Source organism: Octopus bimaculoides, chromosome 5 (assembly GCF_001194135.2).
Source record: "Octopus bimaculoides isolate UCB-OBI-ISO-001 chromosome 5, ASM119413v2, whole genome shotgun sequence".
Classification (NCBI taxonomy): domain Eukaryota; kingdom Metazoa; phylum Mollusca; class Cephalopoda; order Octopoda; family Octopodidae; genus Octopus; species Octopus bimaculoides.
In genome coordinates, this window is record NC_068985.1 from 105765105 (window position 1) to 105780197 (window position 15093).

Below are 15093 nucleotides of genomic sequence, written 5' to 3' on the forward strand. Positions count from 1 at the left end.
CATCCAGCTGGAGAAAATCTGCCTCAACAAATTTCATCCGACCCTTGCAAGCAATGAAAAACTCAAGCAAGACGTACAAATGGAAATTAAAAATGAATCCATAAGGAAAAAATCAGTGTGTTCAACTCACACTTGTTGCTGGCACTCTGTCGGTTACGACATCGAGGGTTCCAGTTGATCCGATCAACGGAACAGCCTGCTCATGAAATTAACGTGCAAGTGGCTGAGCACTCCACAAACACGTGTACCCTTAACGTAGTTCTCGGGGATATTCAGTGTGACACGGCTGACCCTTTGAATTACAGGCACAACAGAAACAGGAAGTAAGAGTGAGAGAAAGTTGTGGTGAAAGAGTATAGCAGGGTTCGCCACCATCCCCCGCCGGAGCCTCGTAGAGCTTTAGGCGTTTTCGCTCAATAAACACTCACAACGCCCGGTCTGGGAATTGAAACCGCGATCCTATGACAGCGAGTCCGCTGCCCTAACCACTGGGCCATTGTGCCTCCACACTCACACTTGTAGATACGCGGGTTCAAATAATGTTCGGCTGGAAATTTTCTGTACACATATTAGTTTCTTTTGTGTACTTGTTTGAAAACCTGCGGGTAAGGTACATATCCTAGAGAAGCTTTGCATCCACACAAATTCTTTTTTCTTTCTTTCGTTTAATTCCGGGTTCAACCCTGAACAATAAAATTAAAATGCATTCTAAGGGAAATAACTGTTCATTATTGTTACTTTCTGTAGATTATCTCCCTTGTATACTTCAGTGACAAAACATTCTGAAAACGCGTATTTTTTTTAATGTAATTTTGAAGATAGTTTCCAAACGTGTGAATTACGATTATGTTGATAAAATTTTGAAAAAAATTGGGATGAAGAAGGAGTTTGGAATCATTCATTTCCATCCGAATTTGTTTCCATCAATTTCGGTCACTTTAACATTTTCTTTCTTTCATTCTTTCTTTCTTTTCAATAAATTTGTTTGAAATATTAACTAATATTACGTAATCTACACTCTCAAAAACATGTTTCTACAAAACGTCATTTAAAAACGAGTATTTTAGATTTTAAACGAGTATTTTACAGAGGGGACAACAGTCTTTTCTACTTTAGGCACAAGGCCTGACATTTTGGGGGAGGGGGCCAGTCGATTAGATCGACTCCAGAACGCAACTGGTACTTAATTTATCGCCTCCAAAAGGATGAAAGGCAAAGTCGACCTCAGCAGAATTTGCACTCAGAACATAAAGATAGACGAAATACTACTAAGCATTTCACCCAGCATGCTAACGTTTCTGCCAGCTCACTGCCTTACAGAGGGGACCATATTGTAGCAAGACAAATTTCTATTATGGCATTTTGGAGTCGACTAGCCTTTTATATTCACAAATGGGTTCCACATGTTAATCTTTAATGATTGGTCATTTGATCTATCATGTGCATTTGAGACATTTGGTCAAGTCTTGTATTTTGATTGGTTAAGTATTGCACAGAATATAGGTCTCAGATCCAATTACATTGCAGATAATACATTCTCAAACAATTAATTTGAGCTATCACTGTGAGTCACCTTTTGCTTACAAATAGCATTGTAAAATCATTATGACTAGAGAGATGAGAGATTTTCCCAGGGCATGCATCATGATATTTTCCTGCTTCCCAACCATGTGGTCCTGAGTTCAATCCCACTGTGCAGTGCCTTTGGTGTCTTCTACTGTAGCCCAGGGTTGACCAAAGTCTTGTGAGTCGATTTAGTGGATGGAAACTAAAAGAACTCGTCATATACGTATTTATGCATGTATGGCTCAGTGGTCAGAGTGTCAGGCTCACAATCATGAGGTAGTGAGTTCAATTCCCAAACCAAGTTGTGTATTGTGTTCTTGAGCAAGATACTTTATTCCATGTTGCTTCAGTTCACTCAGTTGTAGAAATGAGTTGCAACATCACTGGTGCCAAGCTGTATCAGCTTTTGACTTTCCCTCGGATAACATCGGTGGTGTGGAGAGGGGAGGCTGGTATGCATGGGCGACTGCTGGTCTTCCATAAACAACTTTGCCTGGACTTGTGCCTTGGAGGGAAACATTCTAGGTGCAATCCCATAATCATTCATGACCAATGGGGGGGGGGGGTCCATTTTTATGTATGTATGTATGCATGCATGTGTGTGTGTATGTGTGTGTGTGTGCCTGTCTCTCTGTCTGTCTGTACGTATGTATGTTGTATGTAAGTATGTATGCATGTGTGTTTGTGTGTACTTTTGTCTTGATGCTACATGATGGATATAAATGAACATTGTCTTCATAAGAGCAATGTTATTTTTGTCCAGTCTTCTATGGAAAACATGTCTGATCATGGGGGAAATATTCCATTGCTTGAAAATGGGTCAGAGTTTGCAATAGGATGAGCAACTGGTCAAAGGAAATCCGTAGTAAAGATTGTTTGCCAACATAACATGGCAGTCCTGGTTTAGGACGAATGTTGCTGTAATTTAGCCCCAGGAGACATCATCTCCAGCTAGCTATCCGACATGATTTGTGTCCTTATATTTTCGAACAAGGGAATCTAGCACCCCCACTCAGCTCAAAACAATATCTGTGTATCGCGATTTCCGGACTATTTTAATTTTAATTTTCCTCACATGCTCTGTTGCATGTTATGATTTTTGCTCGAAACCATCCTTCCTAAATATGATCAGTGTTGAATGTTTTTTTATTACAAGTTTCTTATTTCATTACTCACTGCTGCTTTCTTCACTCTATGTTGAATCCTTGAATCCCTTATTTCATCTTTATCTTTCACAGTCAACTCATTAAAGAAATAAGAATGATTGTTGATGGATTTCATTATCATCATCATGTTTCTCCTGTTTACCCCACAAAAGTTATTTTACATTATTGACCACACTTTTATAATCATTAAAAAGGTTTAATAAAACTCAGTAACTCACCATAGGGAGCTCAGTTCATAGTAAAATCCAAAAAAGAAAATTAGATACGATATCTTGTTCTATCAGCTTTCAAACATTTCTCCAGTCTCTATCATTGATGAATTAATACATATTATACTGTAACATTTATATCTTAGCAAGTTTGACATGAAACATGCCTACTATTAACAGATACTGGAGATTAAAGGCCATTCTGACACTGATTTTGATATCTTGAGACAATTGTATTAGTATACAAACTCCCATTTGGCCTTATGTATTCTGGAGTATGTTATGGGCTGAATTATCTCTCTGAATAACCTTGAGCCTATCTATTCAAATGTAGATTGCCTTATCATGTACATTAACTCTTAGAAAGTTCACAAGAACAATCTAAAGGCATTTTCATCAAGTACTAAAGATCTACTGTAACCCGAGTTATCATAAAATATGTTTTTGATGAACAAACAAAATTCCTTGGATATTGTATACAAGATTACAGAATTACTCCATTTCCTGACAGGTTGCTTCCACTCAGATGTCTTAAAATTCTTGCTTCTTAAAAGGAACTTGAGAAGATCATTGAGTTGCTTGTCTATTACCATAAATGAACAACACAGTTTCCAGATAAAGCGAGAGCCTTGATGAAATGTCTTCAATTGTTTAATGTCTTTGTTACAATATTTCTGCTGAAATACACTGCCTTTGTTTCAATTCATTTTTCAAAATATGAAATTTTGATGGAAGGTTTAATTCAGATCACATTAAAAGAGAAAGCTCTTATCATAGTACCAAGAGCAGTCTGTGATGGGTTGGAATGACAAAGGGTAAACAGTTTACATAAATAGAAACACTCCCTGCTGGAAAGGTGCTTTACTCTTATTACAAACCACCAGTGTTCGATTTATACTTGATAAATCCCATTAATGCAAAATAATTATAACAAAATTCTACCCTCGGGAATCAAGCCATCTTCATATAATTTTACCATGTTGTTATCAATGTGGAAAATGGAATATGTGTGCTGATTCTTTGTCCCAAAATAGCTGCTCGACGCAACTAGAATAAAAAATTTCTTTAACGTATTTTCCAATCGAAGTTGAATGTAGAGGGTTTGTAGGATACAGTGTGAGACGACTGCTGTTATCGTTAGGCCTAACTCATCGTAAAGTAAATACCACCTTGACTGATATCCAAACTACAGTGGAGAAGGTTAGCCACTGGATTTGGTTAAAAAGAGACGATGAGCAATGGCTAGAGAAATATTGAGCTTTGTTTTTAATAACCAGTTGATCTAGCAAGCGGGGCCTCATATCAGTGAGGGGGGGGGGGCCGGTGCACATTGATGCCATCGAGAGGTAGGCCCCAAAACGGCACTTATTCTCTCCTGATGACCCAATACACTTGCTGGCTTCCGGTATGCGGAGTTTTCGACTGGTAGCACTTGCATGTGCAAGTTGTTTGCAAGACATCATTCATGATGAATAGTGTTACTTTATAATGTTACTCTTGTGTGAGACACATGTTATATTATGTAAAAGAAAGTAATCTTTCTTCTTCAACTAAGAATATTCTTAAATCCTGTTATGACAACCAAATTGTGCTTCTATGACCTAATTTTTTTTTTCAATTATGGCTCACTGAATTTTTTGTATCTTAAGCAGTCAGTATCTTGAATCAGATATATCTGATGCATAATCAGTTACCCTTTTGTGTTTCCTTGCATGGCTATCACTTCTAAAATTCTAGTTCAACACCTGGAAGGCTATCTTCTCTTTTTGGAAGTCCTGCTGCTATCCACAGTAAATAAAAGAGCTCAATTCATGTCCAAGAAAGTGAGAAGTTTTCTAAATCAACAAGGAATTGTGTAAAATAAAATCATCTCATACAACACTGGAGAAAGTGAATAAAACAAGAAGACATAGCAGGCAACATGGGAGTCAATACTACTGACCCCAAATCATGGAATCGTCTAGAATCCAGTCGGAAAGATTTACTTTTTGGAGTACTTCACCAATTCACTCAATTGATCTCTGCTCTCACCTGCTCCAATAGGATTCCTCAGGTTTGTTTTATACTTTTATTTTTAGGCACTGTTGTTCTCCAGTCAACATCTCCCAAAATTCTTGGTTAATTTCTCATTGTCGTTTTCTTATATAATCCATATGAGCTGAAACTAAAATAATCCTTTGGTAGAAGTTGAGTTACTTGAATATAATGACAAGTTTGCTTGTTTGCAATGGAAGAGTAGACATAAATAATTCACAATGCAAACATAGGGCATGATCAAGTCTAGAGATATTTATTGAGTGTTTCTTTGATCAGCTATGATCAGCTACCTCAACAACGACAAATTACTTCAGAAGGCTGACACATGTCAATTGCAATGTCATCTCGCTGTTAAGGTTAAAAAAAAAAAAAATTCTACTTTTACACAGCGGACACTTAATGCAATTAGGGAGCTTTGTGGGGTATTATCACAGTGTAGAATGTGATACAACAGAATCAGATTTCAGCAATGTAATAAAGCTTATAATAAAACAACTTCTGTCATAACTACAAGCACAATACCAAGAAGAAAATAATGTATTTTTAAATATAAGAAACAATATTTTTGAGTGAAACTTTAAAAAGATTTTAATATATTTGCGATACAATATGAGAAGTATTTAATTTTCAGTTCATATAAATACAGAGGAATTGTTAAATGTTCGGCTGTTGTTGTTCTTCTATCAATTATTTCAGTATTTATTAAATGTCTAAATATCTTAAATGATTTGTTAGTAAGAAGATTATAATTTATTCAGACTATGAAGCTCATCTTTACAGTAAATATTTACAATATCATATTATGTTATATCATAGTAACCAGTGATTTTATTTTAGAAATAAATGTTCCTTATCAAAAAACCAGTCAGTGGCTATATACATATCTGAGAAGACACCTGATGATGATCAGAGATCAAACCAGTCAAAATGGTGTAAATATAAATACATATACACTTTAAAGATAAGGTTAATAATACTTGAGATGAAATGCTATCATTGGTAAAGGTGAGAGAGAGAGACAATGACTATTTCAATAGTGTGTGTCCCATGTCCAGTCTTTCTCTCTAACTTCTCACTATTCTCACTCTAAGACTAACTTCACATCTTTTAAAATATTCCTCAGTTCCGTAGTTATTACAGACAAGGGGTAAGCTGAGATTGGGATGAGGTTTAAATGCCTGGTGAAAGCTCTTTTGAGTTTACTTATGCTATTAATACCCTTGAGAAAGTCATCCCCATTACTCACCAAAATACACAACTTTTGTACTTTATGAAAAGAAAACCCTTTATTACCATCCTCCTCTTCATCATTATTATTATTACTATTGGCTTAGTGCTTAGGATGTTGCACTAACAATCACTAGACCGTGGGTTCAATTCCCAGACAGGATGGTGGGCTGTGTTCTTGGGCAAAACGCTTCATTTCATACTGTTCTGTGATCATTTTGACACTTGTACACCAGTACAGGCAATGTCATTTCGATGTAGGGACATTTGATCACTATAAACAAAGCATCTGTGAAGGTCATCCAGCACAAACAGAAGACTCATATGTCATCTTTGATGGGAGATGTCATTAACATTATTATTATTATTATTATTATTATTATTATTATTATTGTTATTATTATTATTATTGTTATTATTATTAACATAATTCATCGTGGTGGTTGAATGTAAAGAAATGAACAAAACATTCAGAGTTCAAATCCTACCAGAATCAAATTTGATATTCACTCCAGTTTCAGAGATCAGCAATGATACAAAGTTTCATTTTCTCATGCCTACATAAGAAATCAATCAAGACATCTGATCCAATAAATAGTTTCATAATATGGCTTACATTTTTTTAGCCTGACAAGAGTTCAATTCCAACTAGTGGCAGTAAATTTTATTTTTATTTTTGAAACTGGCAAATCTCATCATCGCAACATCCTTTTCTTTTCCTTTATGTTATAAGTCATAATTATTATTATTATAATCATAATGAATATCTATTACTAGTTGTTTTTTTTTTTTTAATATTAATTGCAAATCAACTACAATGACTTCTAATGTAGGCATAAAACCAGAAACTTTGAGGAAAGGTGAATTAAGTAGACCCAGAATCTGACTGGTACTTATTTTATAAACCCTAGAATGCTGCATTGTATTTCATTCTGTACATTACTATACATACCACCAGCTCCCTATGCTAACATAGGCACAAGCCATCAAATTTGTAGTGAAGAGTATAGGCAATAAAATTTACTCTAATCTTTGACTGGTACTTATTTCATCAGCCCCAGGAGGTTGAAATGCAAAGTCAATCCCCTAATAATTGTTTCAAATTTTGCCATAAGGCTAGTAATTTGATGGGAGAGGGTGTTAGTAAATTACATTAAGCCCAGTACTTGACTACTGCTTTATTTTTTGACCCCAGAGAGATGAAAGGTAAAGTTCTTGACCTTAAAGCGATTTGAACTCAGATAATAAAGAACTAGAAGAAATGCTGGTATGCATTTTGTCAGCATGCTAATGATTTCTAATTAGTACATGATGATAATGTTTTGAAGAAGTCATAATGATAATAACAATAATTGTTTTGTGGTGAGTGGAGTTAGTCAATATCAAGACCCCTGTACTTGATTGGAACATTATATTTTATTCACCCCAGAAGAATGACAGGCAAAGTTGATCTTGGCAGGATTTCAACTCAGAATGTAAAAATTCAGAACTAATACTACAAGGCATTTTTTCTGGTGCTCTAACAATTCTGCCAGCTAATAATAATGATAATAATGATTTCAAATTTTGGTACAAGGCCAGCAATTTGGGGAGACAGGGTAAGTAAGTTGATTACATCAACCCCAGTGCTTAACTGGTACTTGTTTTATCGACCTTGAAAGGATGAAAGGCAAAGTCGCCCTTGGCAGAATTTGAACTCAGAACATAAAGGTGGACAAAGTGCTCGCTGCATTAATAATAATAATAATAATATTAATAATAATAATAATAATAATGTTAAATTCAAATTACGATAAATGTAAACAAACAAACAAACAAAGTTTGCTTTTAGAAGCGTTGAGATGTCTTAGAAAGTTAAAGAAGTGATTTTAAATTCCCAATCGCATGATAATGCTAATAATATAACCTGAACAGGATAAACTACCCCTATTTTGCAGAAAAAAGTGTGGGCGGCCAGCTATGAGACTAACCACCTACACTTTTTTCTGCAAAATAGGGGTAGTTTATCCTGTTCAGGCTATAATAATAATAATAATAATAATAATAATAATAATAATAATAATAATAATAATGATAATAATAATGATGATGATAATAATAATAATTCTTTCTAACTTAGATACAAGGACAGCAATTTTGAGAGGAGGGAAAGTTAATTACAACAATCTCAGCACTCAACTGGTAAATTGTTTTATCAACTCCAAAAGGATGAAAGGCAAAGCCAACCTCAATAACATTTGAACTCAGCACATAAAGAGCTGGAAGAAATACTGCTAAGCAATTTCTTGTCCAACACTCTGATTCTGCAAATTAACCATCTTATAATTTCTTCTAATTTAAGAAAAAGGTCAGCAACTTTTTAAGTTAGAGGATTGGTCAATTGAATAGAGCCAAGAACTTTACTGGTACTTATTTTATCAACCTTTGAGGGATGAAAGACAAAGTTAACCTCAGCAGAATTTGAACTCAGAATGTAGGTGTATGTAAGATTACGTTATTTTATGTGTCATTGCCTTCTATCAGCTGAACCATAGGGAGGAAGAATGTCCTGTATGTCCTCTCTGCCTATGGTTTTGTTTTCAGAAGATTGGGTGAAGAGCTTAGAGTAAGGTTTGAGAATGAGATACAGCAGAAATAATGAGAGGAACAGAGCAGCTTATATTAAGAGAGCCTGGTTGTAAAATGTCAGTGTGTGAATCTTTATCAATCAGTTGAATAACCTTCTTTTAGCATCAGAGTACCATACATGAATAGTACTGTAATGTTTGTACTACTTAAGCTTTCTATGGTGGCAGAAACTAATTATGACCGGAGTATATTGAGGTCCTGAACAGAAAGCCTAGTCTCTTTGATGCAGTTTTGGGAATGTTATCAGAGACTGTGAGGCTAGACTTTTGAGTTTTAGTTATAAGTTATTCATGTGCGGTTTTGTAGGACTCTTTCAAAGATATGCAAAGTAATTGTGTCTTTGAGCTGTTGAAAGAGTTCAGGTTGTCATCTCTCCAAGAATTTAAGAGTTATAACAAAGCCTAGTTGTCTATTAGAGCTGATAAAATGTAGAGCATCTTGCAATTGAATAATCTGATAAGATACTTGGAAGATTTAAGAGACAGGCAGAGTCCATAGCTAGGCATCTTAGCTATGAGGCTCTCATACAAGACATGGTTGAAGGTTTCTCTGACATCAAGGATAAACTATATTACTTTTGACGAAGTTCTAAAGAGTAGGGAACTACTAGTGAAAAACACAACAGACCGAGTTTCTGACAGTCTGGTTCTACAGAAACCATACTGATGATTAACTGAAACCAAAAAGATAATCTACCAATTGGTGGATTATCTTTGTAGAGAGAGAAAAATTGAAGGGTTTGGTGAGAATACAAGCAAGCTTGCAAGTACAATGTATAAGAGTAATGGATGGAATAGCGTTAAAACCAGTTATCTTGTTGGATTAGAGTGCTTAGAAAAGTTTTCACATTTGGTAACTTTGTGTTTATGGAAGTGAAGCTGCTGGAGATAAAGAGGAATTTTGAAGGATGAAGATTTTTTTGTTGCTTTTTTTGTTTTTGCTGTGTATGTATGTTTTCAGTGCAGGGTTTGAAGCAAAAATAGTTGCACATGTTGGGGTTTTATTTGCAAGATTAATACTTAGAGAGACATCTTAGAGCTGCTTTAGGTAGACCCTGCATGTACAGATCCAAATACTTAGGCTTAGTACCTATAATAAATTTTGCAACTATACTCTTTGTATTATATAGTTTCATTTATTTTAATAAATGCAGCACTCTAAAAATGTTCTAATAGGTGTTGATGTACTGAATGATATATGCAAAAAATTTTTTAATTAATTGAAATTTCCCTCTTAATTGAAGAAAGAAAACAAACACTTAGTGCTAGTTGTTAGTGACTCTCAAAGAATAAAGGAGGTAAATTTAAGACAAAAAAAAAACAGTACCCACAATTATATCTTATATTCATGAACACACAACTCACAAAATCCTCACTGACCAATGGACCAGGTTTTACTTACATATACAAGAAAATTTACCAAAATTTAAACAAGTTTACTTATAAAATATATATATGTATATTTTTTGGCAAATCAGAAATCCTTATCACTATTAGAAACATTGTACAATTATCTGTAGTAGATAGATGCAAGGATTGAAACACCAATGATAGATTTAGAATATTATTGTAAAAATATAATGTAGGCTTTTCAGAATTGGTTTCTTTTGACTGCAAACTAAGGCCAGATATTTTAAAGAGATGGCTGGAAGTGACATTCATGCGTTTTCCTAAGGTGACTAGCAGCCTTTTGTTGTGTATTGATAATTTCCCCAATCTCAGCATAATTTAGTAGGCCAAAATGGTATTAAATTCTGGTTTCATTAGCAACAAATGTATAAGGGGCCCTGAACAGGACACCAGTCAATCACAGATAAACTTTACCTGAAGATCTGGTATCTATTTACTCTGCACCCAAGTAAACTGAGTCAATAAAGAATGAAACGTTCCAACCATAAAGACACTAATGTGCTTTAATTGGTTTGAACTATGATCTGGTAGCTGAATACCTTATCCACTCAGCTCTTTCATAGAAGTGAAGAGAAGCCCAAACCCACGTTACAGGATTCAACTCAAGAAAATCTTACCTTTGATTACCTGGCACTCACCTCTATTGGTTACAAAATAGGGCAGTGGTGAAGATGGCTGGGACAGTAAAGTATTAGATACTTTACTGTAATAAGTACCAGTAATATACTGGAATCAAGTTACTGAGCTATACCCAATACTCTACTAAATATGGGCCCTGTACACAGTAAAAAAAATGATATGGGTTTATATCAACCAAAACTGGTTTAAATAATGTGGAAATTGCAAATCCATAGACTTTTAGCAGTGTCAGTGTGTTTGTGTGGCTATAAAAGTATCAAACCATAGCTTTGATTTCTGTGATGAGTTCATACATGTATTTGCATATGTAAAGAACAAGCTTATAACCGTTAGTTTTGGTGCATGTGTATGTATAGATGTGTCATTGTAAAGTTTAAGCTTATAGCCTCTAAGTTTACTGAAAGTCCTCCATGTCTACCTTACAGCCTAACTACTTACCTGGTGTCCACATATGTGTACACACCTGTTTACTTATAGTTCCTGGCTTCCTGCAGCCCAATAGAGACCATGGCTTACTGCTATGAAAAGACTCCATGCATAAAATTCTGGAATACCCTACTCCATCCTCACTTAGTTTTCTTTTGTTTCTGTATATTTTTGTTTCCATTTTTTTTTGTCATATGATAAACAGGTAGAACTTACCAGAAACACCTTGAAGTAGTAGTGAGAATATATCAGATGTATGTGAGAGGGGTTTTGAGGACAAAGAGTGGATAGAGAATGAGAGGGTTCAGCAACAATGAACATTCCTCTTCAAAAAAAAAAAAAAATAGACAGTGGTGATGGGAAGAGGAATTTGCCATGCCATGCAGGGTGAGGGCAATGCCAAATGAGAAAGGAGGCCACCAATGGGTAGGCCTGTCCATGACCTCATAACCTGGAAGTCCTCATAAATTCATCATAGGAAGGTGGTGCTTCCAGGCAGCATTCTTCATCAGCACTCTGGAATGCCTCCTCTTCATCCAAGTTGACTGCGGTCTCTTCTGATGCCATTGATTCAGTGACAGTCTCACTGACCACATAATCTTGGTTCATGACCACATCATAGGGTGGAGGGTCATCACTGTACATTCGTAGACGGCTGTTAATGAGGGAGAGGAAAATGGAATAAATGTTAGCGATTATATGGCAGTTGTCATCATTATCATCATCATCATCATCATCATCATCGTTATCATCATCGTCGTCGTCGTCGTCGTCGTCGTCGTCGTCATCATCATCGTCGTCATCATCGTCATCATCATCACCATCATCATCATTATCATCATCATAACAATCTTTACTGTCACCATCACAGGCACTTATACCACAATTATCATCAACACTACTATCACTACTACAATTATCACCATCATCGCTAATACTAACCACCACTAACCTCATGGTCAATACTACAACTACTTTCATTAAAAATACTCACACTACCATGACAACTACTAAAACTAACATCACCACAGTCTCGAGCTCTGTACCACTGCTTCTACTACCACAACTTTCATCCCTTCCGTCCTTATTACTACTACTACTACTACTACTACTACTACTACTACTACTACTACTACTACTACTACTATTACCACTACTACTACTACTACCACCACCACCACCACCACTGCTGCTACTACTACTACTACTACTACTACTACCACTACTACTACTACTACTACTACCCACTGCCATATGTTTCAAACATTTTCTACATACCAGTCAATAATGTGCAAAAAGAAAAATTTGATCAAAACATTCAATACAATTTAGTACTGTTCTTCACTACTACATTGTAGCATTAAATGCCTTTCTGCACTAGCCAGTACCATTTAATGTTACACTACAACATTCAGTATTATACAGTACAATTCAACAAAACAGATATGTATACATATATATACACATAAAGAGAGGAGTCTGTGGACAACCCCCCATGTAAATTGGACTATCATATAGTCAGTAAATATAGAGGACAGGAGGGAAAACATAGCCTCTGTATCACAGAGAAATTAAATATAACATCAGCAGTGAAAATTTTGAATATTAGTGAAGAAACCTCTTTTACAAGCACAAACAACAATTTAAACTTTGAAACTTCAAGCATGACCCCTCACACACCTTGCCACCTACCCAATCTGGGTAATCTTTTGAATATCAGTTACATGCATAATATATATTACAGGGATAAACCCCAGAAACTCATATTGGAATTCTTAACTATACAAATATATAACATATACACAACAGATACTCATGTCATCACACGATTTATAAAAATATATGAAAATGAACTTCGAAATATATTTGTGAACTTTCAGCTTCATGGATTAATTTTGTGTTCTAAACCTGTGAAACACCATAAATGATAAAACATGCACACATTCAAACACCAATCACACATATACCATGTTGTTATATATATATATATGAGTGTGCATGAACGTCCTGACATAAGATAATTAACAAATTAATTAATCATTTAGGATGAATGTAAATTCTTGCAAAAATCCAGGGCCAATGCAAGAGAGATAACTATTAAGAAAGTCTTATAAGTCACCTCTGCTGATCTGTGTATCTATTTTGAAATCCTACATATACTAGCATAACCTCATGTATTCTCATCCAAAATAGAGGTGATTACCAGCATTCTCAAGTGGATCACTTGAGGATTGTGGAAAATTTTTCCACATAGAATCGTCGGCTGTCTTGTTAATCCATAAATAAAAACTAGTATGTATATATATATGTATGTATGGATATAACAGTTGTTAATTTATACACACACATACATACACACACACACACACACACACACACACACACACACACACACACACACACACACACATATATACATACATATATGTTTGATTATTTAGCATAATTTTTTAAAATTAAGAAAATCAACGTGCTTCAATATACTGCTTAGTGTTTTTAATGTGCCCCTTGTTTATGTATAAATAATTCTGTTTCATTTGTCTCCACCTATTTTGTAACACCTTTGTATACATTTTATTGTCTGAATGAATGGGCCTGGATGACAATAATAAGGAAAAACCTATAGTTATCATCATTATCATCATCATTATTTATATCATTGTCATTCTCATAGTGATTTCTATGTAAAAATATATAGTAAATTGCTCTTCATACATTGGCTGCATTTATCTTGCTGTAAGTTCTATGAATAGGCATAGTTCACTGTCCTCTATGAAACTCAATGAAGGAACATGTCTAACAAGAGAAACAGTTAAATGACAATAATTACTGCAATTATCACAATAGTTTGGTCTCACCCACAGTTATTATTTTCTATTCACACCAGACAAATTTACCATAAATATTGCATTTATGAAAATACAATTGTTTTTTACATCTTCTTCCTGCATATTAATGACTCATTTTATAGTGAAAAGAAATATGTTGAATCATATATTTACTGATTATACCATGAAGGGTCTCCTTAAAACCATAATCAGTTTTTCAGTAAGAAAACCATAACCAATAAGAGTGACAGCAACACCTATTATTAAATATTCTGTCAAAATATCTCACACTCAAGTAACAAATGTTCTGTAAGAATTGATCTATCTACATGACAGTTGTCAAATGAAAATAATGGAGGTATTGAAAATTTAAAACAGCAGTCAATCCAGCAACATTACCCCCTCAGATGAGTAGTGAGGTAACACAACACCAAGCACAATCACCTGTTAGTGTACATTTTAAAACAGGGCATTAGGAAGAGCATCTTGCTGTAGAAACCTTGCCAGATCAGATTGGAGCCTTGTACAGCCTTCTGGCTTGCCAGTCCTCAGTCAAACTGTCCAACCCATGTCAGCATGGAAAGCGGACGTTAAACAATGATGGTGATTATGAAATTCCGAATATAGGCAGTAAATGATTGTCAACAAAATGACAGTAAGTTTGAAATGAAATGAAAAAAAAAACACAATGTAAAAAATAGATCAAGATGGATCAAGAAAATATGAAATGTTTGATTAGAGCAAATATTGGGGAGTGTTTACATATTTTGTTAAGATAACTGACAATTTATAAATTTGAAATAAATTTGAAAAGCTTGACACTACTTAAAATTGTGCTATAGTCATATGTTCTCAAGAAGTGAAATAAATACAAACACATACCCTAACTACCACACACACACACACACACACACACACACACACACACACATATCATTATCATCATCATTATTTCAAT

The 15093-nt window shown here is 34.9% G+C and overlaps 1 protein-coding gene across 5 annotated transcripts in view; it reads right to left on the reverse strand.

Moving 5' to 3' along the window:
- Positions 1-5542: 5542 nt before the first annotated feature.
- The window catches only part of LOC106881110 (uncharacterized), a 90337-nt gene continuing 80786 nt past the window's right edge, over positions 5543-15093 (reverse strand). For all 5 annotated transcript variants that reach the window (XM_014931352.2, XM_014931350.2, XM_014931349.2 and 2 more), the window contains one exon: positions 5543-11962. In XM_014931352.2, coding sequence (XP_014786838.1) covers positions 11752-11962 — 211 coding nt within the window. In that variant the 3' untranslated portion in view covers positions 5543-11751. The remainder of the gene's footprint in view (positions 11963-15093) is intronic.